Below are 25,955 nucleotides of genomic sequence, written 5' to 3'. Positions count from 1 at the left end.
TTTCTTTACCAAGAGTACTGGAGATCGCCAAGAGCTGTGTGAAGGTTCTACAACATCCATTTCAATCATGTCCTGTATTTCTTGTTCCAATTCCTTCATAATTGGTGGGGAAAATGGGTATTGGCGTTGATTTACTGGTAAGTGGTCTCCAGTGTCTATTCTATGCTCCAGTAAATGAGTCCTGCCTAGACCTGTGCCTATTTCAGTTTTCATTTCTTGAATCAATGACTCAAGAACTACTTGTTGATTAGGTAACAACGACTCACGAGGGACAATAGAAGTTCGGATGTCGATTTCTGAGATTTCTACGTCTGAATTCAAAATCGCATTAGAGGTTATGTTTCGTTTTGTGTCAATGCACAGGTCGAAAGCACCGAAGAAGTTCATTCCGAGGATGATGTCATGATTTAATTGGCTCATTATGTAAAATGTAATTACTTTATATGAGTTATTAAATTGGACGGGCAAGTAAACGATTGAGTTAATTTCATGGTAGGTACCATCAGCGGTTGAAATTTTCTCATTTGCGACAATGTGAGTGTCAAAACCGAAATATTTTAGTTTTTCGTAAAAGTTTTTTGAAATAACAGAGGCTGTGGCACCAGAATCCAGTAAACCTACAAAATTTTGCCCTAAGATTGTTATTTTACCGTAATAACGTTGATCGCTTTTACTGACATGGAAACTGCAGAGTTCTTTCTTATTGAAAAAATCAGATATGGTTTTAAGCCAGCTCTGCCATTCATAATCGTTTATCTTTCTTACGGAAGACGACTGGCAGGCTTGTCTTCCGCTCTTTCGTTTCCCGCTTGTGAAACATTCAAGCACGGGCAATTTTTTTGATGTCACCCTGAATTTACCGCATCGAAAGCAAAATAGCCTTTGTTGCGGCTGATTACACTCTCTAAAGATGTGACCTGAAGATCTACAATTCCAACATTTCATAGTGTTGGGTTTTGCTAATATGCTGGACTGCTGAATAGTGTTATGCCCCATGACGTTAATGTCATGACTATTATGTCCACTATGTTCTACATTACCTACCTGCCCTTTAAAAGCTAGATCTGGCTCAAGGGAGCCATGACTCAATATGGGTTCTTTAAACCTATCACAATTTAGCTTGGTGTTTTCAAGCACACGGAGTACCTGAACCAGGTCAGAAACAGACTTAAAATGTTCCCTGCAGATGGCTTGCTGAAAATACGGTTGAACATTTTTTTGTAAAATTGCAAGTTTTTGATATTCCTGGAGCTTGGTCGGTAATCTGTTGAACATGTTTTGCATTATTGCCACGTATATGAGGACACTTTCAGTCTTAGCTTGAGTTCGATTTTTTATTTCATCAAGTAACTCCTCCTGATAAAATGGTTTTTGGAATGTTACTAACAAAAGATCTACTAACTCATCCCAACTTGACACAATATCTCGATTGGCACGATACCAAATTAGGGCTTCATACTCAAAAAAATCAATTGCATATCTGTACAAATCATCATCATCAGCATTACGAGCATCCTTTAGTTCCTCGATTCTTTCGAGAAAGGCGTTAATGCTTGGATTGCTGCCCCCATTAAATTTGACACCCCAGTCCTTTATTGGTACTAGTTTACGTTTTGTGGTTTCTTTTTCAACCGTAGAAGTACGCATAAAATTTCCTTGTCTTTCTATCTTTTTTTGATTACTATTTGTTTGGCTATTATTACAAGATGGAGACGGTTTCTGATCAATATTATGTATAATGCTTAGAGCTCCCTCTCCAAGTGACTTATGTAGGATTTCTTTTATTTCATCAGATATTTCCTCCTGGCCTTCAATGTCATCAGAACTTTGTAAGTCTGCTAGAGATTGCATAAGTTCCCGAATGTTGCTGCGTACTATGGCATGACGGTCTATTAAAATTTCTTCAGAAGGAACGATGAACCCTACCCGATTGCTCAAGTGTTCAATCCGAGTTCGGATGCGTTTCAAATTATATGCATCCGGACTATCGCGAATTTAATTAACGGCGGCTTTTAACGCCCGGTGTTTACTTTCACAGATTTCGATTTCCTCCAATGGCCTCTCTACACAATTAGTAGGCACTTTCAATTTTATGGAAGATGTTCCACAAGACTCTTGGTAAATTATTTCTTTTAATATTTTTCTCATCGGTGCGCAAGTTTTTACATCGTAAATGCCCCTACAGGCTAGCTCAAACTCTAACTCATCTTTTAATAGTTGGTTGGGATCCATGGCCGAACGAACTTTATATTAATTCAAAAATTATTTCTTTCAAAATTGGCGGATTATTACACAAAAAAATATATTTTGCAATTTGACTCTAGTCGAAAGCGATAGCAAATAAAGTGAATTATTGTAAATAAACTTTACAACCTTAATTCAAATGAATAGAGTAAGCATACAAAATAATAAACAATAAAATACCACCTTATATTGTAACAACCAATTGAAGGGACTGCTACCTAAAAAACAAACATTAACCCGTTGGGCGCCATTGTAATGATTGGGGTTCTTAAATGATACAAGTGAATATAGCAGTCACTCCAATGGTATATATTGCTAAAGCCTTATCCTAACGAAACCGACATTTACCCGGAGTAAACCTATATCTTATTAAAACTAACCTTAATCTAACTTAATTCCTAAAACCTATTAATTACCGTTCAATACACCATTTAAAATGATGAGCAAATAAAATAATGCTTGTAAGGCAAAAATAAAAAACAAAAAGAATTAACTTCCGCGGGACTCGAACTCCCGATCGAAGGCCCACAGTCCGAGCTTCCACCGACTAGGCTGTTGTGCTGGGTGCTTTTCCACCAGAGATGTGCTATGCAGCTATGCTGCGAAGATGTGATATCTACGCTACGAAAATATGTGATCGTTTCCACCAAGACTACGCTAGGTAGCTGTGCGAGGAAGATGCGCTACGAAGATGCGCCGCCGCACTTTTTGCTTCCACGATGGCATGTCTACTTTCAGTGAAAAACGCGGGCATACTGTAGGTCTGCTCTGCACATACATAGCTACACCACTCGCGATGGTCCATAGCACATATCCATAGCACGCATCCATAGCACACATCCATAGCACGCATCATTCCATACAAAAAACATATCTTAGTTGAATCCGTTTCCACCAGTGCTAAGCTATGTGCACCAATAATTATGATTGGTGGATATCAAACGCATCCATAGCATCGTAGCATAGCACATCTCTGGTGGAAAAGCACCCTAAGTGACCGTGTGAAAATGTCCAACAGTATGTACGGCCAAGTCTTCCTTAATAGATCCGTAAATAATATCTCCGTGTATAATAAGGGCGTTTCCTTAGGCTGTAAATAATTAAACAAGGACTAAGCACCAAGTTACGGTAATACATTGGATGATAAACATTTGTATTGAGCTAAGTCTACTACAAGGATGCTTAAGAACTTACCCCTATTATTCCGGAAGATGCACAAAAACTCCAATTCAACCACAATACGCAGAGTTGATTAAACTTAAATCTCATCAATCTTACACCAAAGATGTCGATAATGTTACAATTTCTCACAAAATGACTAGTCGTACCTTTGCACTGGTAGACCAGAAGTACCCTCATCATTTTATTTGGCATACCGCCGCTAATGAAATGTGAAGCTAATAGCCATTTAAGCTACCAGTAACGCCATCTGTTGGTCAGTAGCACGCAACAACACTCATCACAAGACCTATCCCTTATCCTATCATTCAGTTTCAGGTTTCAGTCCACAGATACTTCTTAGAGAGCTTAGATTATTTAAGTACTTACGTCTTACTCTACTTTAGCATTAATAATATTTCATATCTGTCTAACACTTTCGTACATAGCTACCTATCTAATCATCTCGACCCTGGAATTGAGTCCGCAAGGACCTACTGTCGCATGCCGCTGAAGAGTTATCATGACTTAAAAACTACAAATACGAAAAATTTTCGTTGAAAATACATAGTCGGGAATGAAACTTTGGTCTCCAGTCGTTGAAGGGATTTTATTACAATTATATTAAATACTTATTAGCTTTAACACAATTTAAGGTAGTTGATGAAGCATTCGTTTAATTCCCCCTGTATAATCTGTACCCGTTAAATATAATCGAATTATAACGAAGGAGACAAGCGATGTGCGCCGGAGGGAGCGCCCGGCCACAGGAAGGCCGAGGAGTTGATGGCTGGATGACCTCGCCATTTTTTGTCAGTTTGATGTTCATGAATATTACTGAACGACTGCGTAAGTGCATATCTAGAAGGCGTTTAACCATCCGCGGGACAAAGGCATTTTACAGATGACTTATTAATTGCTGACAAGTTATTGTTAACTCTATTTATATACCTACTTGCTGGTATTCAGGGCTCACTGTGAACTGTGGGTGGGCCTGTAGGTAAAATATAACAGCAGAACTACACAAGGCTAAAAAACAATAATAGTATATCCTACAATGTGATCGTTACGTTAAACAAAGCAGCTTATACAAGCTAGCAGTCTAGCACTGTATAACTACGTACTTATATAGACCACCATAGACTAAACGTACAAACAACATAGTTGCTTGTAGTTATAAATCGTATCATATTTCAAAAAGGCCCAAAGGGGTATTGATTGCGCGACTTACCAACACCCACACAAGGTATTAAAATAAATAAGGTGATTTATAAAAATTACAACAGTTCAACGAAATTAAATCTTCCTTTAAATACTTTGAGCTATGCAGTAGGTAGCATGTTAATTGACATGTGATTTGTGTGGTCCTTGTGACCCGCCATCCATAAATGCCTACTTTACATAAAAAGCGAACGCACAATGCGATGGCCACAACCACAGATTATGTATGAATATACAAAGGCATGAAGTTAATATTTACTTAACTAAGCCTTTAGAGTTATTTATTAAACACCCAAATATGTCTTGTCATCTGTAGATTTGTAAATGCTATTGCACAGTGTAGTTAAAGGTAAGGTACTTACCTGACTACCGATATAAATGTGTCAACCTAAAGATAATCAAAAAACCTCATAATTTAATTATGTTAGTTATATTACACCGTTCAAAATATAAAGCTAGTAATAAAAAAAATCCTACTAGTAATTAAAAGTTACTAGTTTCAGTTACCTAATTTGTGAACTTAAAAAAAGACTTAATTATAGACAAAAACATACAAACTTCCCCCATAAATTTACTACGACACCTTAATATTCATTAAGGACTCGATATAAATCTCTTTTTGATTAAGTCACAAATAAACAATAACATGCCAATAAATATTGGCGCCGAATTAATGGAATAAAAAGTGCCTGCAGAAGGACCTTTACGTATCTTCTGACCAATTCTGGCCATTTCTGGCTATGTAAGGCTCTGTTATTTATTACTCTGCGACACGCTGCGTCCGCGCAGGAGACAAGGGCCGTGATCAATTGCTTGCCACTTTCCCTCGAATAATCAACGTCGGACTTTAACTTAAAAGCTGTTCGATAAAAAGATAAGCCTCTTATTATTGTGTCGTGGAAACTGCCAGATTGGACGAAATCTTGCTGAACTTTGGCACTCTTTGTTTAATTTTGGATACAAGATCTATAGGTTGATTTACTTATTAAACTTATACTGACCTTTTAGTATTCTTACATAATTATAAGCCTTTAGTACGAATAGTCTACAGGGTGTGTCAATGATATTATCTATATGTATATAAACGTGTTCATCTGACGAATAAACGCATAGCCTAAACCTAACGTATTCTCCTGAAACTTGCATGAGTTGTTCTTTGTATGAGGTTACCTAGGTAGGTACCCGCTCACAAAGGATTTTCCGACCCCTAAGAAAATAATTTAGTTTTAGTAAGTAGTAGAGTATTGTTTTTTATATTGTCTTGGAGTTATGAAACCCGTGTATTGGTTTTGAATGTGCTTGAGCCATGGCAACTTATTTTACAGCTTGTGATGATGAGTGAATGTGTATAGAAGAAGAAGCATGAAGATCCACTCCAACTGACCAACTCGTCTACTCGTTTACACATGGTGGGTAACTGGTTACCGATAGATTAGTTCCATGTACATTACATCTACTTCAATCACTGGCATGCTCGTATCGTGCACCCCGTAATTTGATGATATAATTAGGTGCCTGACAGTTTGACATGCTGTCGATATTGTTATTTTAAAGGGCTATATTTAAATTTATTAAGTGCTTAAGTATAGGTGTTTATCTTCCTTATACAGAAGACGACAACTTAGCAATAAACATGTGCACTTATAATCTGTTATATCTACCTAGGTAAATACGCTGTACCAAAAATATGCCTGGAAGTTAGGGTTTGTAAACTTTACTTGTAAAGTTAGTTTATCAGATTGTTAATTAAAAATGAAAGATATTTTAAAATGAGCATTAACTGAACGTTAGGTTACATTAATACTATTGCTGTTATCTTAGGAAAACATAGCAAAATCGAGTGTCCATTCCAACTATTCCTTATCTAAGTGTGACAAATGGTCAGTCAACACAGTTATCTAGCTCATAGCAGGCCTATATCCCGGAGATATCGTGCAAAGCTCACATTGCGCAAGAGTTTCGCAAAGCGCTACTGCCTACCACAATACCGTGACAAAGACGACGGCCGAAGACAAATACTTGTTATCTTATGAATAATGCCGATTATGTTGGGCAAACAACGCACGAGTTTTGTTAATTTTTCACTTAATCTCTTTGATAGAGGGTGTGATATTTATGATTGGATTTTTTTAATTACTAGATCGGAAAATTTCATTTATAATCAATATAAATATATTAGCGTTAGGAAATAATCCACTAAATTCTGTAATGTCTGCTTTGCAGATTACCTTTACGTTTGTAGTTACCGAAGAGTTTATAGACCTACCTTCGTGGCTAAACGTAAACCGAATCAGCACCTCTTCATCTTAGGGCTTATTCCAATGCTTTGTGTACCTACGCAGTCCTTACACGTTTAATGTAACACGTACTTAATTAAAGTAAGTAAAATTAAAGTAGTATATGTATCTTTTATCAAGTTGTAGTTGACTGGTTTACCTACCACTTTAGACAGCACCAAGTCCAAGATGGGTATGTTACTGTGTTGCTAGTAAATTAGAGAGTATAGAGAGTGACAAAGAAGCAGCCTCTTTCATTAGGATTCAGGTCTTGTCCAGCGAAATGAGGCATACATGGCTTATTACCGCATGTCCGCGTATCTCTTGTGCGTTACGTGTAAATTGGACACGGCCTGTATAAGAGTGCGGCACGAGTCACCTAGTTGTCGCGCCCATTGTCCTCGGCTGGGTGACCCGCCCCGCTCCGAGGATGCCCCACCAGAATAACTCACACTATCATATCAATATCGGCGGACGACAATTTTACTCCAAGGCCATCTTTTCAGAACAAATAGATGAAGTATAAAAGAAAAAACGACCAACTGTAAGTCACAGTCGTGTCCGATCCGGGAAAATGAAAGCTTCGATCGCGTTTGTGTTGTGCTGTGTGGCGGGTAAGTGTGGGGGCTAGTGCCATCAGTGTTATCTAATCGGATGATGGATTGAATTAATTACCTACGTTTTCTTTTGTTTGTAGGCTGCGGCTTTGCGTACAACGTGCGCAGGGACGGGCAGTACAACGGCCTGCGGGATGACCCCTTCGCGGTAGAGGTGTACCAGCACTTCTACCCGGAGCCCTCTCAGCGGTTCTTCTGGGGGAACCAGGGCAGCTCGCAGGTGGGCGGCTCGGGCTGGTGGACCACGCTCACGAACAAGTTCCCCATCCTGGGCAGCATGTTCGGTAAGATGGAGGTGCCTCACGTGACGTACGGGGTGCCGGCGTCGGTGTACGGGCCGCCGCAGCCGCCGGTGTTCCAGGACCAGTTCTACCAGCAGCTGCCGCCGGTGCAGTTCCACCCGCAGTTCGTGCCGGGCGCCGTGGACCTGCCGCCCAGCCGCGACGTCGGCTTCACGGACGACGCCGTCATCATCACGCCGCCGCAGGTGCCCATCTCGCAGCCGGCCCCCGCCCCCGCCCCCGCGCCCGCACCCTTCCCCAACCCTGCACCCTTCCCGAACCCAAGGCCTGACCCCAATCCCGACTCCGGATACAGATATAACAAACCCCTATACAGATTTGATCTCCCTAAGAAATAGTAACTCGCTAATACTATTTCTTAATTCCTATTGAGTGTAAATTAACTTTCCTGTAAGTAATAAATAGTAAAGTTGCAGTTGTTTATCCTAAATCTGTTTTCATATAAATTAACCTAAAATGTTATATTAATATATCGGATGCTACTTTTTATTCACGAATTATAGAAATTAATTATTTAGACGACCGAATGGCGTAGTGTTTAGTGACCCTACTGAGCCGATGGTCCCGGGTTCGATTCCCGGCTGGGGCAGATATTTGTTTAAACACAGATATTTGTTCTCGGGTCTTGGATGTGCCCGTAAAATGGCAATAGGCCCGCCCCTATTACATTGGGACTAACATAACACTCTGGAGAAAAGTGGGTGCAGCAATGCACCTCTGCCTACCCTGCAAGGGAGTACATTAGTACAAGGCGTGAGTGCGTGTTTTTTTTTCATTATTTAAACTGGAAGATTCAGGAGACTGTCATCGATAATTAAAACTTTTAATTACTTACGGAAAGTTAGAATAAATAGGTTCACTAATGTTTGCTGTTTATTAGTGGTAGTGTTGCTCGCTTATTCTCTCAGGTGATAAATGACCATATTATTTGCATTTGATGAAAATGATTATTGATTAGATAAGTTTGATGTAAGGCGTGTGCAAGAAAGAACGTAAACGAGCTATTTATTTTTGCACGGCTGACCTGCAATACCTACCTTATAAAGTTGTCATAACTATTTCTCGTAACATTTTGTTACATAAGCCTTCACTAATTATGTTTTGTTTCAGTTATATTTCTTAAAGCAGTCATTACAGATTTTACAGCTTTAAACAGTCAAAAGTATAGCTACTAAAGGAGGCTCTCTCTAAAACCAAACGTAAATAATGTCATACAATCTAGTTAGGTATAAGTATATTTTTTTCTAATAAGACCTTTTTGTATTTTTATTAAGAAAGTACACTAACATTAAACAATATAAAAATATATTTTTGGTTTTTTAATCGCCTACAAACTTACTTTAATCTTATAACATGCCTTATACATACGTATGTACTATGTAAGTACCCTACGATTCTTCATAAAATCATAATGATCTTGCGGGTAACATAACGTTCGTCCGATTATTATTTACTTACACCAATATTATCATCATCAGCCTGTAGCAGTCCACTGCTGGACGTAGACCTCCCCCAAAGCACGCCACTGGATGCCATCCGTAACCTTCCTTTATTATTTACACAGGATGTAAGTGGCATGCTGTCTAAAATTTGGAAATTTGTACTGCACATGACATGACCCATGCCCTATGCCAGAGTGGCCATTGATGAAACATGCAAAATTCAAAATGTGTAGTGGTGCATGAAAAAACGAAGACATACTGTCCAACTATAAAGACATGACATTAAAGAGTGCGATTTTGCTAAGACTTTTTAACATTATTTGTTATTTACTTACATTTAAATACATTTTAAAAATAAAATACCGTTTGGGTATGGCTTTTTAACGAATTTGTCCTTTAATAAATATTATACTTTGATTAAATACGGTCTGTAATAATTAGTTAGAATCCACTTCCGTTTTCAGGACTTCAAAGTTTTACTGTAGGTGTTGAAAAATTATCTTTATACTGTACTAGCTGTTTCCCTCAAGCTTAACATATAGTATAAAAGATTTCCTATGGGAATTACTGAATATAAAGTATCTGTTACTTTAGGATACCCGATAGCTCCCAGAGCTTTCACTATTAGAGCAAAATTATTTTGGAAATCGATCTAATATAATATAAGTATATGAGTGTAAAAATTGTTAATCAAATAAAATCATAATTATATAACACACTTGTGTTGTGATTGTGATGCGCTCTCAGAGATATGCCAATGTCAGTGCGCTAACATCGATCCCGTAATAAGTAACAATACTAAGCCCCTGTTCCACAATGTCTGGTTAGTGGCTACCTGTGAGATAAAATACATGCTGTCACTTTCTGTTATAATTTTTTTGACAGTGACAGCATGTATTTTATCTCACAGGTAGCCACTAACCAGACATTGTGGAACAAGGCCTTATTGTTATTTAGCGATGCATTGCAATTAGGGTTTCGTTCCCGTGTTCCCGGGAATTCCCGTTCCCGGGAATTCCTGGGAAATATGTCATTCCCGAAACCGGGAAAAAAAAATATCATTCCCGGGAATTCCCGGGTACTATTTTTCATCGATTCTATGCTATATTTTCATCTTTATTTATCTGTTTCTCCTACCTAAAACCAAAAACAAAAATAGGCCTTTACATATGTGACCATAGAGTATGTAAAAGCTAACGGTAGTGTGACGCCTGTCATATTTTTTACTCGACTGCCGAAGGAGGAGGGTAATGTTTTTCGATTGTATGTATGTATGTATGTTTGTCTGTTTCTTTGTTCCTTCCTGTAGCCTGTAGCCTTAACGGCTTGATAGATTTTGATGTATGAGGTATCGTTAGAAGCGTATAAATGGCGCAATGACGTTACATTAAAATGTACATAGCGCCCTCTAAAGGACATAACGTGATGATCGAAAAAATAATACTTTTGCAACTATGCCGTGTGGGGTATCAAATGAATGGGCTTGATTTGCACATTCCAAAGATATGCATATTGTAGGTATTTAAATAACAACACAAAAATTATTGCAATAAAAAATGTTCATGAACTAAAACCCGACTACTGACGTAAAATTTCATAAAATAAAAACAATTAAAAAGTTACAAATAAAAAAATATAATTATAAACAAACAAAATACTCGACTGCACGCTAAAAAGGTGAAAACAAGTCCCAATGTTAATGGAAAGTATCGCAGGCGGGGACTCCGGGGACCAACTTGACCGCCACACAAGGCCGTTTTCTAAGTAACATTCAGCTTAATTGTGAAACCTCTGGTGGTCCCCGCCCACGATACTTTCCATTAACATTGGGACTTGTTTTCACCCTAAAACATTGCCTCAAGTGTACTTAATTTTGAATAATATTATTTTCAAACTGTTAATCATAATACCTTTGGTTTAATTTACAATTAAGAAAAACAAATGATTTTGCATGTAAAACAAATCATTATAATTTTGGTTGTTATGTGACTGTTGCTTTTTTCTACCTATACGAGTAATAAAAGTAAGAGTTATAAAAGTATATTTGATTTTATTGTTAGTGTTTTAATACCCGATAATAGCAAAAACTAGCGTTTAAAATAAATTCCCGTTTCCCGGGAATTCCTGAAAAAAATTCCCGTTTCCCGGGAACAGAAAAAGGTCGGGAAAAACGAAACCCTAATTGCAATATTTGAAATAAATTTATATGTATAACTGATCATCGTGACGGCCGGGGTGCTCTCGATTCTCTTCATATTGTTTTGATAGGTACTATTAGATAATTATAAGGGGACGGCGCGTACGCAGTCCCCACTACCAAAAATTACGCGTCCGAGATATCCACATTAGGGATATTCGCAAAGGTCAACCCAACCGCAGTGCAATGGAAGGGCCTCGCTCTGGGGGAACCGCCTTGTTGATCACGGTATCCCCTACGCCAGGTAAGTATGATTTTACAATGTAGAGCAGGGGACGTCATGAAAAAGAGAAATAACTTAATACCGCGATGTAGGAATTGGCACAGTGTCATCTAGTAGTGGTGTCGTGAACTAACTCGTCAACACTTTGGTGGTGGAAAGCAGGTAGTCAAAGGAGGATACAATAATGGGTAGAACTCGCTCCACGATGACCCAAGTTCTAAGTTAGTTATTTCGTTTTGTAGTGTCTCATGAGAGCATTAAATTATACCTGTACTTAGCTTACCTATTTATGACTGTAAAACAGGTCTTATCTTATACTTTTATGAAAAAACAAATTTAATAAGTACACCAGGTAAAATACCAACATAGATAGACAGAGGAATACAATTTATGTAAAACTGACTAAATTTCTGTGTCCATGACGGACAGTAGGTATCAAACTAGATATAGGTTTAAGTTTCATGAAAAAAATAGGATTATATAAAACACCCTTTTCATTTCTAATTTGTTTATTAAATCTACAATATCATTACAATAAATATCTATCAATTACGTCTTCCGGCAGTTGCACACTGTAGCTATATCTAAACGGAAGTTTTCTCCTCAAACTTATTTAATTTTAAATAGCGTTAAAATATAACGTGTCTGCTTGAGCAGATGTGCAACTGGTGGAAAACTGGCTGACGGCTGCATCACGTAGACCGAAGACCACATGACTGGAGTTGGATGAAACTGTCACTATCTATATCTAATATCTGAAACAAACACAGAAATAGGTTAATTAATTGATGTGTAAATTAATAGCTATTTATACTACATTATTTAGACTTATCATAAAAATTTACAATCTTTTTAATCAATATATTATTCAACAAATAAACTACAAGTACCTATGTGTTTAAGATGTCTACCAAACTTAATTTAAAAGAATGCATCCCTATCTATAGTTTGTATATTTACTAGTTTAAAGCCGAAGGTACTCTATTCTTCTTATAATGTTCTTTACCAGTGTTACAAATATATAAGTGCTTAATTAAAGAAGTAAAACTCAGTTACAGGACAAAACTAGGTCATCAAATACAAGAGGACTAATAATCCAACATCTAAGAATAAACGAAATGCAATTTACGACATCGCAGGCGTTGCTACGAAAAAGGAAGTGCGTTAGCGCGTTGATGTCTTTTATATGTGCATATTTTTTCGTAGCACTTTCTCCTCTGTAATAAAATAATGTATGTCCTTTTTGTTTGTATTATGAAATTCCAAATTTTTGCAAATCCTTAAACTATTACCCTCGAAAGTAGTAGCAGGTGTGCAAGTGAGCTTACCTACTTTTCGCTGAATATTTTATTCAACATAGTGTCACCATGCCATCATCAACTTTTAGTACTTTGATTATGAGTACACAGCACTTATTGCTAAAGCTCTAATGGATACAAGTACTGGTTTCCCTCGCTATTAATATATTTATGAATACTTAGATGATTGCTGGACTAGTTACCTAAAGGATCCATGTCCCGCTAGCGGCAGCGCGGGGTAGTGGCGGCGGCCGCGGCCCGACACGGCGCGCACGCTGCCGGTACCTTCATCTGAAAATTAAGAAAAAATAAATGTATTAGATAATTTGGCATAAGATGTAGAAGGAGTAAAAAAATACTCTATGTGTAATTGTATAGATAAAAGGTACACAAGGTTTAACACCGCACCGCACCTATCCAAATAACGGCAAACTATAAAAGTATGGCACAATAAAACTTGTAATACTTAGGTACCTATACTTTTTTAACAATTACCACTATAGCAATCCTATCTCAGTACCGCTGCAACTGAGTAAACCGTTAGTCGAGTGCGCGGGCGCCGGCGGCGACTGCCGTGCTCTACATTCAAACGAAAGCTCTACTCTGCATACCAATTAATCTGACAGATAGATAGTAAATTCAAGCAGTTCGAACTACATACATTCAATTTGGCGAATGGTGTACATTTAGTAACGGTCAAGTAGGCACATTAACTGTACCTGCGACGTCTAGACGGGCAATTCGTGCTATTACCACGTTTGCGCTGAGTGTAGGGTATCGGAAATTACAAACCGTTAGCTTTAGAAAGCTGCCAATCTCATACTTATCTATCACATCATCAACTTTAAGATTTTTGAAGTAGGTAAGTAGATTGTTCGAAAAAGTAAGTCAAGTGTGTCTATTTTTCCATGCTTGAGTCATTTACCTACGTAGGTACCTATTTGTTTTGTTAAACTTCTAATAAATATTATTAAGTCATTCATTATAAAATAACGTTTAATCTCTACAAGCGTTTATAAATATGATAAATCAAATTTTTAAATCATTTCCTTATTTTAAATTCAATGTTACCTGAAGATATTATCCATTTGTCGCGGAACAATTATCAGTAATTTACTAAATCCATAATCCATGCACCGCGACTTTGTAAACAATTAACTGCAATATACTCACAAGGTCCTTCAAGATATTATATTGTTACTTTATGGCTTTTGTATTGGAGTAAAACTCTTTATGATATGAATTTTAAATAACTGACTGTAAAATAAATGTGTACATAAGAAGATCTTCTAAATACATAGCTACAGCTATTAGCAGGCAAAATCTTTCAACTTTTATTATGTGTGTCCTTTTGTTAAGTTCCATTGCCGTTCCATGTCACTGGAACTTTTACATTCCTCATGAGTTTTTTAACCTGGCTTGATCTATCATCAATTACCACGTACTTAATATCATGTTAATATACTCACTGGCAGTATGTGCATCATCAGCGGGGTCCACCGCCGGGAGCGGCTGCGGGTAGAAGCTGGCGGCCCGGCGCAGGCGCCGCAGCGGCACCGGCAGCGAGGCGTGGCCCTCCGCGTCGATCGTGTAGTACGCGCGAGGCACGTAGAACTGACCTTCTGGAATGTTCCAAGGAGATCTCGGTCAATGGGCGTAATAAGGGTATTACTAAGGCAATGATGCTGGGAGGGAAAACTTAAGTCCCTGTAATTGTGACTCTGTCGGGTGGAACTTTTGTATTTCCCTCGTTATCAGCTCAGCCTGGCCTAGGTTCTAGGTACCTAAATTGGAGCACGCCTGGATTGTTCAATAGGTTAACCTACATACTAAGGGTATATTAGCGTAGTTATTTATACTTTAAACAACATGTATAAATCGATAACGAAGCTCAACTCAACTCAAATCACTGATGCAGTAAAATGGCGCGATTATCCGTTGTTTTTTAACACCGACACAATCTCGTTACCGTAATGTCGGTCTGGATTAGGCCGGATGATTCATGACTAGCCAACATAACTAGTAGGTACCCTACGTTTATTTTAAGTTTTGTATTTTTTGTTTTCCTACCAAACAGATTTTTTTTAGTTTCTGATCTATTTTAGGGACAATATGAGTTAGTTGACTAGAAAGTTTACTCGAATAGATTGATGGTTTTATATATTTCTAGTCAGGTACGAAGATACTTAAAGATTTTAAAGACTCTCTTCAATGTGCCGCGAAACTACCACAAAGTATCGGCAAAAAATAACCAATGCCCTGGTATCGTAATGATAGGATCGGCTTTATTTATTCTTGGACACCATGCGGTGCACACCAACAACGCATTTATAACTATTCATGGGAAGAGTCCTTTTTCATTTTCAATAAATACAGTGTACTTACATAGTTAGTTGATACCAGTTTGTGGTCATTGTTTTTTACGATCGCATTGTGTTGTCACGCGCACTGGGAGATGCGGGAAACTGGATGTGAACTATTAATATTTATCGCCTCGATACTTGCTTATTTTCTCAAGCTAAAAACCCTATCTTCTTATTTATATTTCTCATCATAATTATATTAAAGATAAAGAAGCTCTTTTACTATATTTGGAAGAGGGTTATTAGCGTTAGCCGGTTGGTAAGTTTAATACCTAGGCACTACTAAATAGGTGTCTAGGTACTTATTTGAAGTTGATTGGCTCTCAAAAAGGCGATGTTTATCTATACTTATATCTTTATAACAAAAAACGTTTGTAAGATGAACATAAAACGTGGTGATAAGGACTTTTCACACTGAAGAACTTACAATACACCAACCTTCCCTAACAAATGATGGATTGAATGTTGGTATCTCACTGAAGAAAACTTCTAGCTTATGAAAAACAAAACTGTAGAACTTATCATGACTCTATTCGTTGTATTAAGCCTGCTGATTGCGTGACAATTCTTGTTCGTTCGTTCGTCGACTAAGAGTGACCCCCCTAATATACATATAAGTACCTGTAGGTAAGGAGCGCCAATTATAGTAATAAACTTAGTTTCAATTTCTAACTCCAAGATATTCTTATTTATAAAAGAGTTTCCTGTTTTTCTTTTAATTATTTCCATGTTGAGATCATAGGTAGTTCCACAGCATGACTACGGCTGCTGATGATGCTCGTATACCTACTTACGAGAAATGATCAAGTTTACAGACATGACCTCATGTAGTCGTGACTGACTGTTGAGCTTTTAACTTCATTTTTTTGTTATTTTACATTAACCTTACGAAGATACTTGTGAATACCTACTTAATTAACTAAACCTTGAAAGTTGGTACTAACAAAATGATCTTAACAAAGTAATTAATTTAGGTATTGTTTACTATTTTTGTAATATTTAATAAGGTTTAGCAGACTAAAAGTACCTATCTAGGTAGGCACTTAACTACTTTGGAGGAAGGAACGAGAAAACTACCAACAAGTAAAGAATGAGCACTTAACTTTTTAGGAACTTCCAAATTGGTGCCCAATTACCTTGGTCGTCGACTCACCAACAAAAACATTATGCTAACAAAGATTTTTTTTAAAAACGAATCTTCCTTTTTTTCGTAGCAAATTTCCAATGAATCAACCCGGGAAACACCTAACTATAGCTAGGTACTTTCTTTCATTTTAAGATAAGCTGATATTGATGGGACACTAACCTGCTACAACAATGGTGAAAACCGCAGTCAGGAGAATGATAGTTGCCTTCCGCATTTTGGACGTGTGTTCTCCTTGGATTCTGCAGAAACACTGCCGGTGCCGCGGTCACACCAAAAGCAGTTATATAGCAGAATCGGCGTCGCGCGCGCATGTGCACTCACCATAACGGTCATCCGAGGAGATTCGATGAAAGCTATTATCAAATTGATTGGTTCCAAAAATGAACAATTCAATATTCACACCGCACACGTAGATGGGTGAATTTCCCGCGGCCAAAATTTGCGTGGCATCAATGAAATCGGTACTAAAAAACAAAGTTCTAATTTTCTAATATTTTTTTCCGGTTATGTGGAATAGTAATCTATATGAAGCAATAAATATTTTATCAATAGGATTAATGGATACTTTACAAAAAAATATTAAACCTCCAAATCTTTCATTGCCGTGTTTGTCCCCAGGTCATCTCGTTTTGTATTATTCTTCATTGATGAAAAAATATTGAGTGTTTAGATTTAAACTTAGTTTGATTTGATACATTAATAGTTAAAGTATTGTTACGAAATACATTTATTCAAATAAATAAAGAATATGAAGAACGGTAAGTGAAAATTCATGTGTCCCAGAACTACATTTCATCGCCGTGACCTAAACATGATCAAGGATATTGTTTTATCTATGAACTTGGGTCCCCCCCTCGGTGCGCTAATCGTTTTTTACAAGTGTTGCCTAACTACTCGACGTGGAAAGAGGTACACTGGTGTCCACGTTTTCGCGCTATAGTGAAAATTATATTTATTTTTGGTCACTGGACATTTTTTCTTTCATCGCCGTGGATAGATATAACTTCTATAAAATTAAGTTTGTCTTCTTGAGTAAGCATTCAAAAGAAAGCATTTTGAAAATATTCAGCTTATAAAGTGTTTGTTTCTTCGAATAGTAAATACATTTTTTGTTATTTATATTTAATTGCTTGATTTTCATCGCCATGCTTTCATTTCCGTGATTTCCGTGGCCAAAATTTGCTATGGCAATGAAAAAAAAGTCACGGCAATGAAAAAAATTTCATCGCCATGTCTTGTAAAATAATATGTATTCATTGCCGTGGCCTGGTTATTCATTTCCGTGGCCAGGTTATTCATTTCCGTGGCCAGGTTATTCATTTCCGTGACATATTTTTTCATCGCCATGGTATGTACGATTAGGCAAATAAAAATATATTTACCATCTTTTGTAATACAGTTCATAATACCGATCACTGAAATTACCTACAGGACTTGTCAAATTACCTTTTTTTGCAGTTCGATAAAACGGGCGCGTATCGCGATGTATAAAAACTAAATGTATAATTTATCATTAATAACAATCACAAAATAAGTATTATTATCGTCACAGGACTAAGGTTACCGACATAGCTGTCAAAATGTGCAAGCTTAGGCAGGTAGCTGGTAGTAGCTGGATTAGGAAGGCTGAGGACCGAGTGTTGTGGCACTCCTTGGGAGAGACATATGTCCAGCAGTGGATGATTATAGGCTGATGATGATAAAATACATTTCATATTATTATATCAATTAAAATATACTTTCATTTAGCATAGAGCTCATAAAATATTCTATCATATCACGTAATCTGTGTAAAATCCATCAACATCCACAACACCATCAAAACCCCTAGCACCAAAACCTTAAGATAGGTGCGATAACAAGGAAAGCGAGGAGGGGCGGTTAAGTGCACATGCTGCGCCCCACTTCGCTGTTGACGAACATGTGCACCTAACTGCACCTATCTTTAGGTTTTCGTGCTTTTGGTGGTTTGTTCGGTGATTTGTAATTCAGCACAGATCATGTCACATCATAATATTTTTTAAAATTAACAGTTCGTATACTGTATAATATTATTATCATCATCATCATCATCATCATCATAGGACGTCCACTGCTGAACATAGGCCTCCCCCAATGATTTCCACCTTGTCCGATCGGAGGCGGCCCGCATCCAGTGCTTCCCCGCGGCCGGTACGTGGTCTCCACTTGAGGACTCTTCTGCTCCACTGACCATCAGTCCTTCGAGCAATGTGTCCGGCCCACTGCCATTTCTGCCATTTGACTCGATAGGCCATGTCGGTTACTTTGGTTCTTCTACGGATCTCTTCATTTCTGATTCGATCACGTAGAGATACTCCGAGCATAGCCCTTTCCATAGCTCGCTGGGTGACTCCGAGCCTATTTAAGAGGCCTAAAGACCACGTCTCGGCACCGCGCACCGTAGGTCATCACTGGCAACATGTATAATATTATACTTTATGAAAATATATATGTTATCACATTGATGGACACTAGATTAACGGTGAAACTCATAAAAACGCACAACATTTTTGTATGGGAGTTGAGTGATGATTTGCTGGTGCACATGCCGGCACACTGCCTAGGCGCAGTAAAGAAAACACGACGTCGGTGACCGTTGTGTGCGTGTGAGTTCACACTGTTTTCTGTATGAAAACTTATTGCTGTGTGAAAAAAAGGTACTCTGGGTGCACATATAACTTTGAAATCCTTCCAAATAAAGCACAACAAGATGGTCTTCATACAAACTCTAGGTAAAACAGGACTGCATTGACCGTTGTTGAAATAATTAGAAAAAGAGCGGGGACTGCATTCGACGTTGTGATTTTTTTCTAAAAGTGTGGAGGACGTCAAATGCAGTCAGTGTCCGTCAGTGGGTTATACTAGGTAAGGTTAATTATATGTTGTGAACGATATTAATGTGAAATTAAACATTTCGTTTTTATAAGTTGCAATACGAACCTCATAATACTACTTAAAGAATTCCATACTACATTCTTTATTATTTTATACATACTGTCGTTCTTTCTTTCGTTTCAATATCTATCCAAATATTTCTACCATACATAATCTGTCTAAGTTTGCGTTTCCCTCACAGTTTTTTTTTTATTGCAGTGGATTGATTCTTTCATATCCATAGCACAGTTCTTTCATTGCCGTGGACGTTAGTTTCATTGCCGTGGATGTTTTTTTCATTGCCGTGGACGCTTATTTCATTTCCGTGAACGCATGTGTCATCGCCGTGGCACGAAATTTTTGATCATCTGTATCTCGTTAAGTTTTTAACTTATCTGATAGCCATTAAGTAAGAACACTAACATTAACAAAAACTTTAATAAAAGCGCTTTTTCAATATAAAAAACCTAAAGATAAAAAAGTCCACGGAAATGAAGATTTTTTAGGACTTGTTGAAATCCACCCAGATAATTGGGGACAGTTTGGAAGAATGAGTTCGTCCCCGTGCGTGTTTGATAGTTTATCTGCGGTTAATGGCTTTAGGTCCAGGTACCCTTTGTAGGTAAAGTAAAGTGCGGTACTTATGTATACCTACTGCTTTTTGAAGAAAGGTAGTTTGTAGATATTATCGTGGTAGAATGGAAACACTGGTTTAATCAAGAGTGTTAGTGATTCAATGTTCTAACCCTCTGTCTAAAAGATCATGAACACGTTCCGGGATAGGAGGAGGACATCTTATCCTACTCTACTCTACATATATTTCCTGTTTGTATTAGTCTCTATGACGCCAACTCATTACCCAAACTGTTACTAAACCACGAACTAACCACGACAACTTCGACTCCATATCGTTGCAATAAACGTACCGGTGCGCGATGGTACCTATCACAGTTCTAGTAGGTATAGCTGCCCCGGGGCTCAAACCTATCTATACGGTCATTAGAACTACTTTTTTTTAAATTAGTTGTTGAGCCGGCTGATACTGTCTTGCAATAAAATTGTCTTAATTTTGTGCTTTTTTGTAAAGCTTCGTGCTACCCATTATAGGGAATAAATAAAGCGACTGGTGTCCCCACAGACCGTGCTATACATAGTCCGACTACCTATTTACTCGTACTGGTAAAATGGATGTAGGTTAGTGGTGAAGCAACAACAGTTGCTAGCATGAGCAGATCCTCTTTAACGAGAAGGTAGCCAGACTACCAACAAATTGACTTACTTTGAGTGTGAATGTGCGTGTGTCGGGCTCGTCGTAGTCGTAACAATGAAATCGACTTTCTTTGGGTGCCTCACTTTTTAGTTAGCGAGATTCCTTATCATAGAGAAAAAATAAATAATGTGAATTCCTTATGTTCCTTGGACCTATAATAACTTATATTTTTGGAATGATTTAAAAAAGTTTTTTGGACAATAGTAACTAAATGTATAGTAAGTAAATGAAACCAAGAAATTACTTAGAAAATTTATTATCTGAAATAAAAATAACATCAAGCTTTAAAATTGACAATTCTCATGGAAATAAAAAATGAGCAGTTTCACATTAGGAAGAATAATTTCACAGGAAACCTGTCACGCACCAACAGCTCCTCATCAACCTCATAAACCTTTACCCTCGAGACCTTACCATTTATTAATACATAACTGGAATAGTAATATATACATTCAATTTTGTCATACCGCCGCTCGTACTGAATAAGTTAACAATTTATTCAAGCAACAAATCTTATAAATAGTCAAATACAATTTAAAGAAGTAGACATAGAAGACAAAACCAAGGTCGACACAATAAAATCAGTATAAAAAATAAGAAAATAATTTAAAACAAAAATAGAGCTCATTATTTTTTGCCATGAATATATATAATCTGTGGAAGTAAATGCAAAATTAAAATGGAATTTTTAGTCAATGTGCTAACGCACACTGTTATCTTATTTATATTTTTATAAACAACGTTATAACCTATATTTTTTACATTTTAGGAGATATTTTACAACCCTGTATCCACTCTTTCTTGACCAAAAATGTACGCAATTTTAAATAAACGAGAATATTTAGCATTGACAATACTATACAATGTTACCGATTACGTTAAAATGACCCAATTTGTCCAGAAATAAAACACCTATTTTATGTGGTTTATAAACGAAGACAATCAGTTCTTCAGTTGCACTTCATAATCAATAAATAGAAACATAAAGCTAAATGCATGGAAACAGATCAACCAATACATTGTGCGCATTCAAACATCGGAAGTATAGGACAGACTGAAGATACTACTAGTATAGCGTTGTAGACATTACAGAGTGATAGTGGAAACTCCAGTGAACACGTGATGGAGGGTGAAGGGATTTCACTTGGCCTTGGCGGCCGCGGGCTGCCTCTGCCGCAGGGTCTTGTTGGTGTTCTGGTCCACCTCGGGCAGGTCAGACTCTTCCGTCGCCACCTTCTTTACTGCTGGCCGAAAATAAACACTTTATGAATAAAGTTATGAAAGGGTAGAACTTTGAGGTCATCAGATTCATGAATCAACTACTAACTCTGTACCGGCCCTGAATTGTAGTATGGTATGCCTAGTGATACCATAGTATACTATAAACATATTATAAAACGGCATCATAATACCAGTAGTTCATGCTGTGGCGGTCTTGGCTATGCAATTTTAAATTTAGACTTAGCATGAGAACATACCTTTTTCCTTCTTAGGTTTTTCCTTTTTCTCTTTCTTGGGCCTGGTCAGTGCCAGTTGGCGAGACTCCTGCCTCTGCTTGATGGTTTCCGAGATGAAGTTGTACATGAGGAACACCTGAAAGACACAATTTTAGTTTAAAAATACCAATATTATGTACTTTGATGTGGTAGACTTCAGTATTTTCTACCAGTTAACTTGGAGGAGCCTTAAATATATCGCAGATGCCAGTTACAAGAATGCGATATATGATACGAAGATGCATTCATATGTAACATCCCACATGGAAATTGTAACTTTCGGTGATGTATCAGACAATCATGAAGTTATACAAAACATGCCCATTTTGCCACAGTGGATTTGTCAAAATAAATTAAACTTACCTATCATGAATATAAAGCATACCTGCGAGGAGACAAGCAGCGCGAGGGCGGCGCCCCGCAGCAGCATGGGCGCGGCGCCCGCCAGCCCGAAGTAGAACGTGAGCACTCCCAGCACCAGCGAGCAGAGGCGCACCGCCACGAACACAGACCCGTTCACCAGGCTCAGGACTGAGGGACAAGGAAGTAGGGGGTTATATGGGGTTGTGACGTTTAGAGTGAATGTGCTTGTTTTTGTCGTCTGTCTTATGTCTGGTAGCAACAAAGATAGTCTAATGTTTAGAAGTAGAACGTGAGCACGCCCAGCTGATCATAACGATTGTAGGTCAGATGAGTGATCAATCTTTAACTTATTCGAAAATTCAGGAATAAATTATGATGATGTGAGTGAACTGTGTTATCATAATAATTATCATAAATTATAATATATTGACACACATGATTTAACTTTACAAAACAATATTACAGTTTATCATTCATCTACATTCATTTAAAAAAAAAAAAAAAAAAAAAAAAAAAAAAACACGCACTCACGCCTTGTACTAATGTACTCCCTTGCGGGGTAGGCAGAGGTGCATTGCTGCACCCACTTTTCGCCAGAGTGTATGTTAGTCCCAATGTAATAGGGGGCGGGCCTATTGCCATTTTACGGGCACATCCAAGACCCGAGAACAAATATCTGTGTTTAAACAAATATCTGCCCCGGCCGGGAATCGAACCCGGGACCATCGGCTCAGTAGTCAGGTTCACTAACCACTACGCCATTCGGTCGTCTTAAAACTAACAGTAATAATAACAGCATGATAAGGAATATCAGTGTAGTTTCATAACTTTCAAGTAAAAGCTACTAAACTGACTTCATAATAATTATGACATTGGATTGCATAGGTATTAATTTTCTATTATATTTTTAATAGCATTTTGACTCAAAATAAAAAGCTAATTACTGTAATTCCATAATTATAATGATTATCTATTATGAAACTTTACTGATAAGCAAAACTTTTCTGCATTACTAATTAACTAATATTAACTGCCATGTTACTATGTATTCTCTATTGTATGTTACTTACATTTTTCTAGCAAGTCTTCCTTCTCTCCGCGGAGGATGTTGTTGAGGCGGTAGCTGTGAGCCACAAACTCAGCCAGGGAGTGGAGCACCACCAGGCACACTCCCACACGCTGGAACCTGACATTAATATGGATTATTAGAAACTTAATTATAAAACTACTTTAAGGATCTAACACAGAAAGATCTGTTTTACTATGTATGTAAGACATTATGTAGAAATAAGGGCATCAAAAATGTTAAGTTTGCAAGTGAAAGTCACCATATGCCTGTTATATTTAGAAATGACAACTATTGACCTATAAAATTGACAAACATGCTATGTTTGTCTAATATGTGATTATACATACATATATTACATTTATTACAAACATCATAAAAAAATTAACTAAAAATTACTTTAAAACAGAACACTTACTTGAATCCATAAGCCAATGAGACAAATGTGAATGCAATGAAGGCCTGTCGGATGCGGCCAGACCACTCATCCTTCTTTATCCTCTGGAAGTAAAGCTCGGGGACAGTGTGGATCCAGTAGGCAGCCTGCACGATCCACCACAGCTTGAGAAGGAAGCTCATAGGGTGAGACGGGTAGCCTGGGTAACAATACACAATAATTTTATCACTACAACATTATGACGATGCTACAAGTACTGTTTGTGTTCTATAAAAAGTCACATCTTTTCTGAATTATTAATAAAGAATAAATAAAACTACAGTCAAGCATTAGAGAGTGCAAATAACAAATATTTACCATCCCATAAGTGTGCAATGTTCCAAATGAAGCCCTCGCGAAGAACGGCATCTCCTCCCCACAGCAGCGTGACAAGATGGAACACCACCAACTGACCGGACTCATTCAGGGCACTTAGCCTTGACTTGGACAGATGGAACTTCTTTGAAATTTTCTGTAATAAAAATTTAACCATTTTATTTAACTGTTTTACACTCAGATCTAACATTCATCACAACCCATTACGTCCCCACTGCTGGGGCACGGGTCTCCTTCCAATGAAGGAAGGGTTTTAGGCCTAGTCCACCACGCTGGCCAAGTGCGGGTTGGTGGACCCCAACACAAGCAAGCTTGTGCTGAGAGAGTTGTCGGGTAAGTGGGCAACCCGACTGTCAGATGTTTTCAAGCCGCCCGAAGGCCTCTGACTAGGCTTAACGACTGCTGCCGAAGCAGCAACCAGGACCCACGGCTTAACGTACCGTCCAAAGCACGGAAACCTCCAGAAAAGCACCACTTGAAATTGGTCACCCATCCAATGGCTGACCGTGTCAGTTGTTGCTTTACCTCAGCGATCAGTTACGATCACTGAGGCCCGCTTGATCTAACATTATGGGTATTAAAATGTGAATGTTATATTATACATACATCTAAGAAGTACTCCTGAAGAATGGCGTGCATGACGATGCACACCAGAGCATAGAAGAACACAGGGCAGACATCCTTCCAGCCAGCTTCATAAAAGAAAGTCTCTCCTTTAGGATTCTCTCTTGATGGCTCCACTCCACTGACATTGTGGTGAAGAGTTATGAATAAACTGGCTATAGGACTGGTCGACTGCAAAAACAACAAACAATTTGTGTAAAAAAAGTTGATCTTTATAACGGTACAGGTAGAAAGTGCGGCATACGTGGCATAATGGGAAAACTTACCTGGACCATAAGTCCGACCAAAAACACCATAACAACACATGAGACAATGTCGGCATGGTTCTGGATCACAAATTCGTGACTAAAAATGGGTGGGTTCTTGTTAGATTTACGTCCAATTGCTGGTTTTACAACCATCTTCCCGGCAATAACCTTATCCTGCAAATATCGTCAATATTACTAACAGCGTATCACATATATTTAAAAGTTAGAGCACTTATTTACACGGTACGAATAAACTTTATTAATTAATAAGATAAAAATATGTACCAGCGGTTTAAAAAATGAATTAGGCGTGAATAAAAGTATTTTCTGACATAAAAATTCACAAGACGTGACACCTTTCACCGCTACGCGTCGAAACGTCAACACAAAGTTGTTGTGTTGGCAGCCGAAAGATCAACTTAGATACTAATTAGCTACAAGAAGTCTTAAAATGATATATTTCATCATACAAAAATGCAATTAAATGTTTTTAGATTTATTCAAGAATATTAATTGATAAAAAAAGCACGATTAATTTCATCTACATATAAAGAAAATACCGGAAATATGCAAGCGCTCAACACTTTTTTTTTAAAACCAGTGTAAAATTATTAGCACGAGTTTCTTTTTCTAGAGCAAAATTCATAGACAAGTTCTCGATTCGCCTATCACGTAAAAAACATACATTCAGAGTAGGCCTTCGGTTTTATCTACCATACCTCTACCATACCCA

At 37.7% G+C, this 25,955-nt stretch overlaps 3 protein-coding genes and 1 non-coding gene across 5 annotated transcripts; 1 reads left to right on the top strand and 3 right to left on the bottom strand.

The window, feature by feature from the left end:
- The first annotated feature begins 7,362 nt into the window (after positions 1 to 7,362).
- On the top strand, positions 7,363 to 8,164 carry LOC105389157 (cyclin-dependent kinase inhibitor 1C). Its single transcript, XM_011560236.3, has 2 exons — positions 7,363 to 7,513; positions 7,597 to 8,164. The coding sequence occupies exons 1-2, from the start codon at positions 7,474 to 7,476 to the stop codon at positions 8,154 to 8,156; spliced, it is 600 nt and encodes a 199-aa protein (XP_011558538.3). The 5' UTR covers positions 7,363 to 7,473; the 3' UTR covers positions 8,157 to 8,164.
- A 3,383-nt stretch (positions 8,165 to 11,547) lies between these two features.
- LOC119692454 lies at positions 11,548 to 11,709 on the bottom strand. The gene has a single exon (XR_005254244.2). It is a non-coding gene; the product is annotated as a U1 spliceosomal RNA (small nuclear RNA).
- A 462-nt stretch (positions 11,710 to 12,171) lies between these two features.
- Positions 12,172 to 16,797, bottom strand: LOC105389156. The gene is made up of 4 exons (XM_011560235.3): positions 16,648 to 16,797; positions 14,448 to 14,600; positions 13,182 to 13,269; positions 12,172 to 12,435 (listed from the first exon to the last, which is right to left on the bottom strand). The coding sequence occupies exons 1-4, from the start codon at positions 16,700 to 16,702 to the stop codon at positions 12,429 to 12,431; spliced, it is 303 nt and encodes a 100-aa protein (XP_011558537.2). The 5' UTR covers positions 16,703 to 16,797; the 3' UTR covers positions 12,172 to 12,428.
- A 4,096-nt stretch (positions 16,798 to 20,893) lies between these two features.
- LOC105389155 (translocating chain-associated membrane protein 1) lies at positions 20,894 to 25,660 on the bottom strand. Of its 2 annotated transcripts, none has more exons than XM_011560233.3 (9): positions 25,508 to 25,660; positions 25,241 to 25,396; positions 24,957 to 25,145; positions 24,333 to 24,486; positions 23,997 to 24,174; positions 23,583 to 23,698; positions 22,535 to 22,680; positions 22,132 to 22,246; positions 20,894 to 21,897 (listed from the first exon to the last, which is right to left on the bottom strand). In XM_011560233.3, exons 2-9 carry the CDS (start codon positions 25,373 to 25,375, stop codon positions 21,794 to 21,796), a joined length of 1,137 nt encoding a protein of 378 aa, XP_011558535.3. In that variant the 5' UTR covers positions 25,376 to 25,396; positions 25,508 to 25,660; the 3' UTR covers positions 20,894 to 21,793. The 2 variants fall into 2 exon arrangements, with proteins under 2 accessions (XP_011558535.3, XP_011558536.3); XM_011560234.3 differs by having other exon boundaries at positions 20,894 to 21,894.
- Positions 25,661 to 25,955: the final 295 nt, after the last annotated feature.

This window comes from Plutella xylostella, chromosome 5, assembly GCF_932276165.1.
Source record: "Plutella xylostella chromosome 5, ilPluXylo3.1, whole genome shotgun sequence".
Lineage (NCBI taxonomy): Eukaryota > Metazoa > Arthropoda > Insecta > Lepidoptera > Plutellidae > Plutella > Plutella xylostella.
The sequence above is the reverse complement of the archived record's forward strand: the minus strand, read 5'-3'. Positions and strand labels throughout refer to the sequence as shown.

Coding starts and splice junctions, on each gene's coding strand:
- LOC105389157 (XM_011560236.3), top strand. CDS start 7,474: ATGAAAGCTTCGATCGCGTTTGTGTTGTGCTGTGTGGCGG. Junction 7,514..7,596: donor TGTGTTGTGCTGTGTGGCGG/GTAAGTGTGGGG, acceptor TTTTGTTTGTAG/GCTGCGGCTTTGCGTACAAC.
- LOC105389156 (XM_011560235.3), bottom strand. CDS start 16,702: ATGCGGAAGGCAACTATCATTCTCCTGACTGCGGTTTTCACCATTGTT. Junction 14,601..16,647: donor TTTCACCATTGTTGTAGCAG/GTTAGTGTCCCA, acceptor GGAACATTCCAG/AAGGTCAGTTCTACGTGCCT. Junction 13,270..14,447: donor TGATGATGCACATACTGCCA/GTGAGTATATTA, acceptor CTTAATTTTCAG/ATGAAGGTACCGGCAGCGTG.
- LOC105389155 (XM_011560233.3), bottom strand. CDS start 25,375: ATGGTTGTAAAACCAGCAATTGGACGTAAATCTAACAAGAACCCACCC. Junction 25,146..25,240: donor TGGTCGGACTTATGGTCCAG/GTAAGTTTTCCC, acceptor TTGTTTTTGCAG/TCGACCAGTCCTATAGCCAG. Junction 23,699..23,996: donor TCATTGGCTTATGGATTCAA/GTAAGTGTTCTG, acceptor TATTAATGTCAG/GTTCCAGCGTGTGGGAGTGT.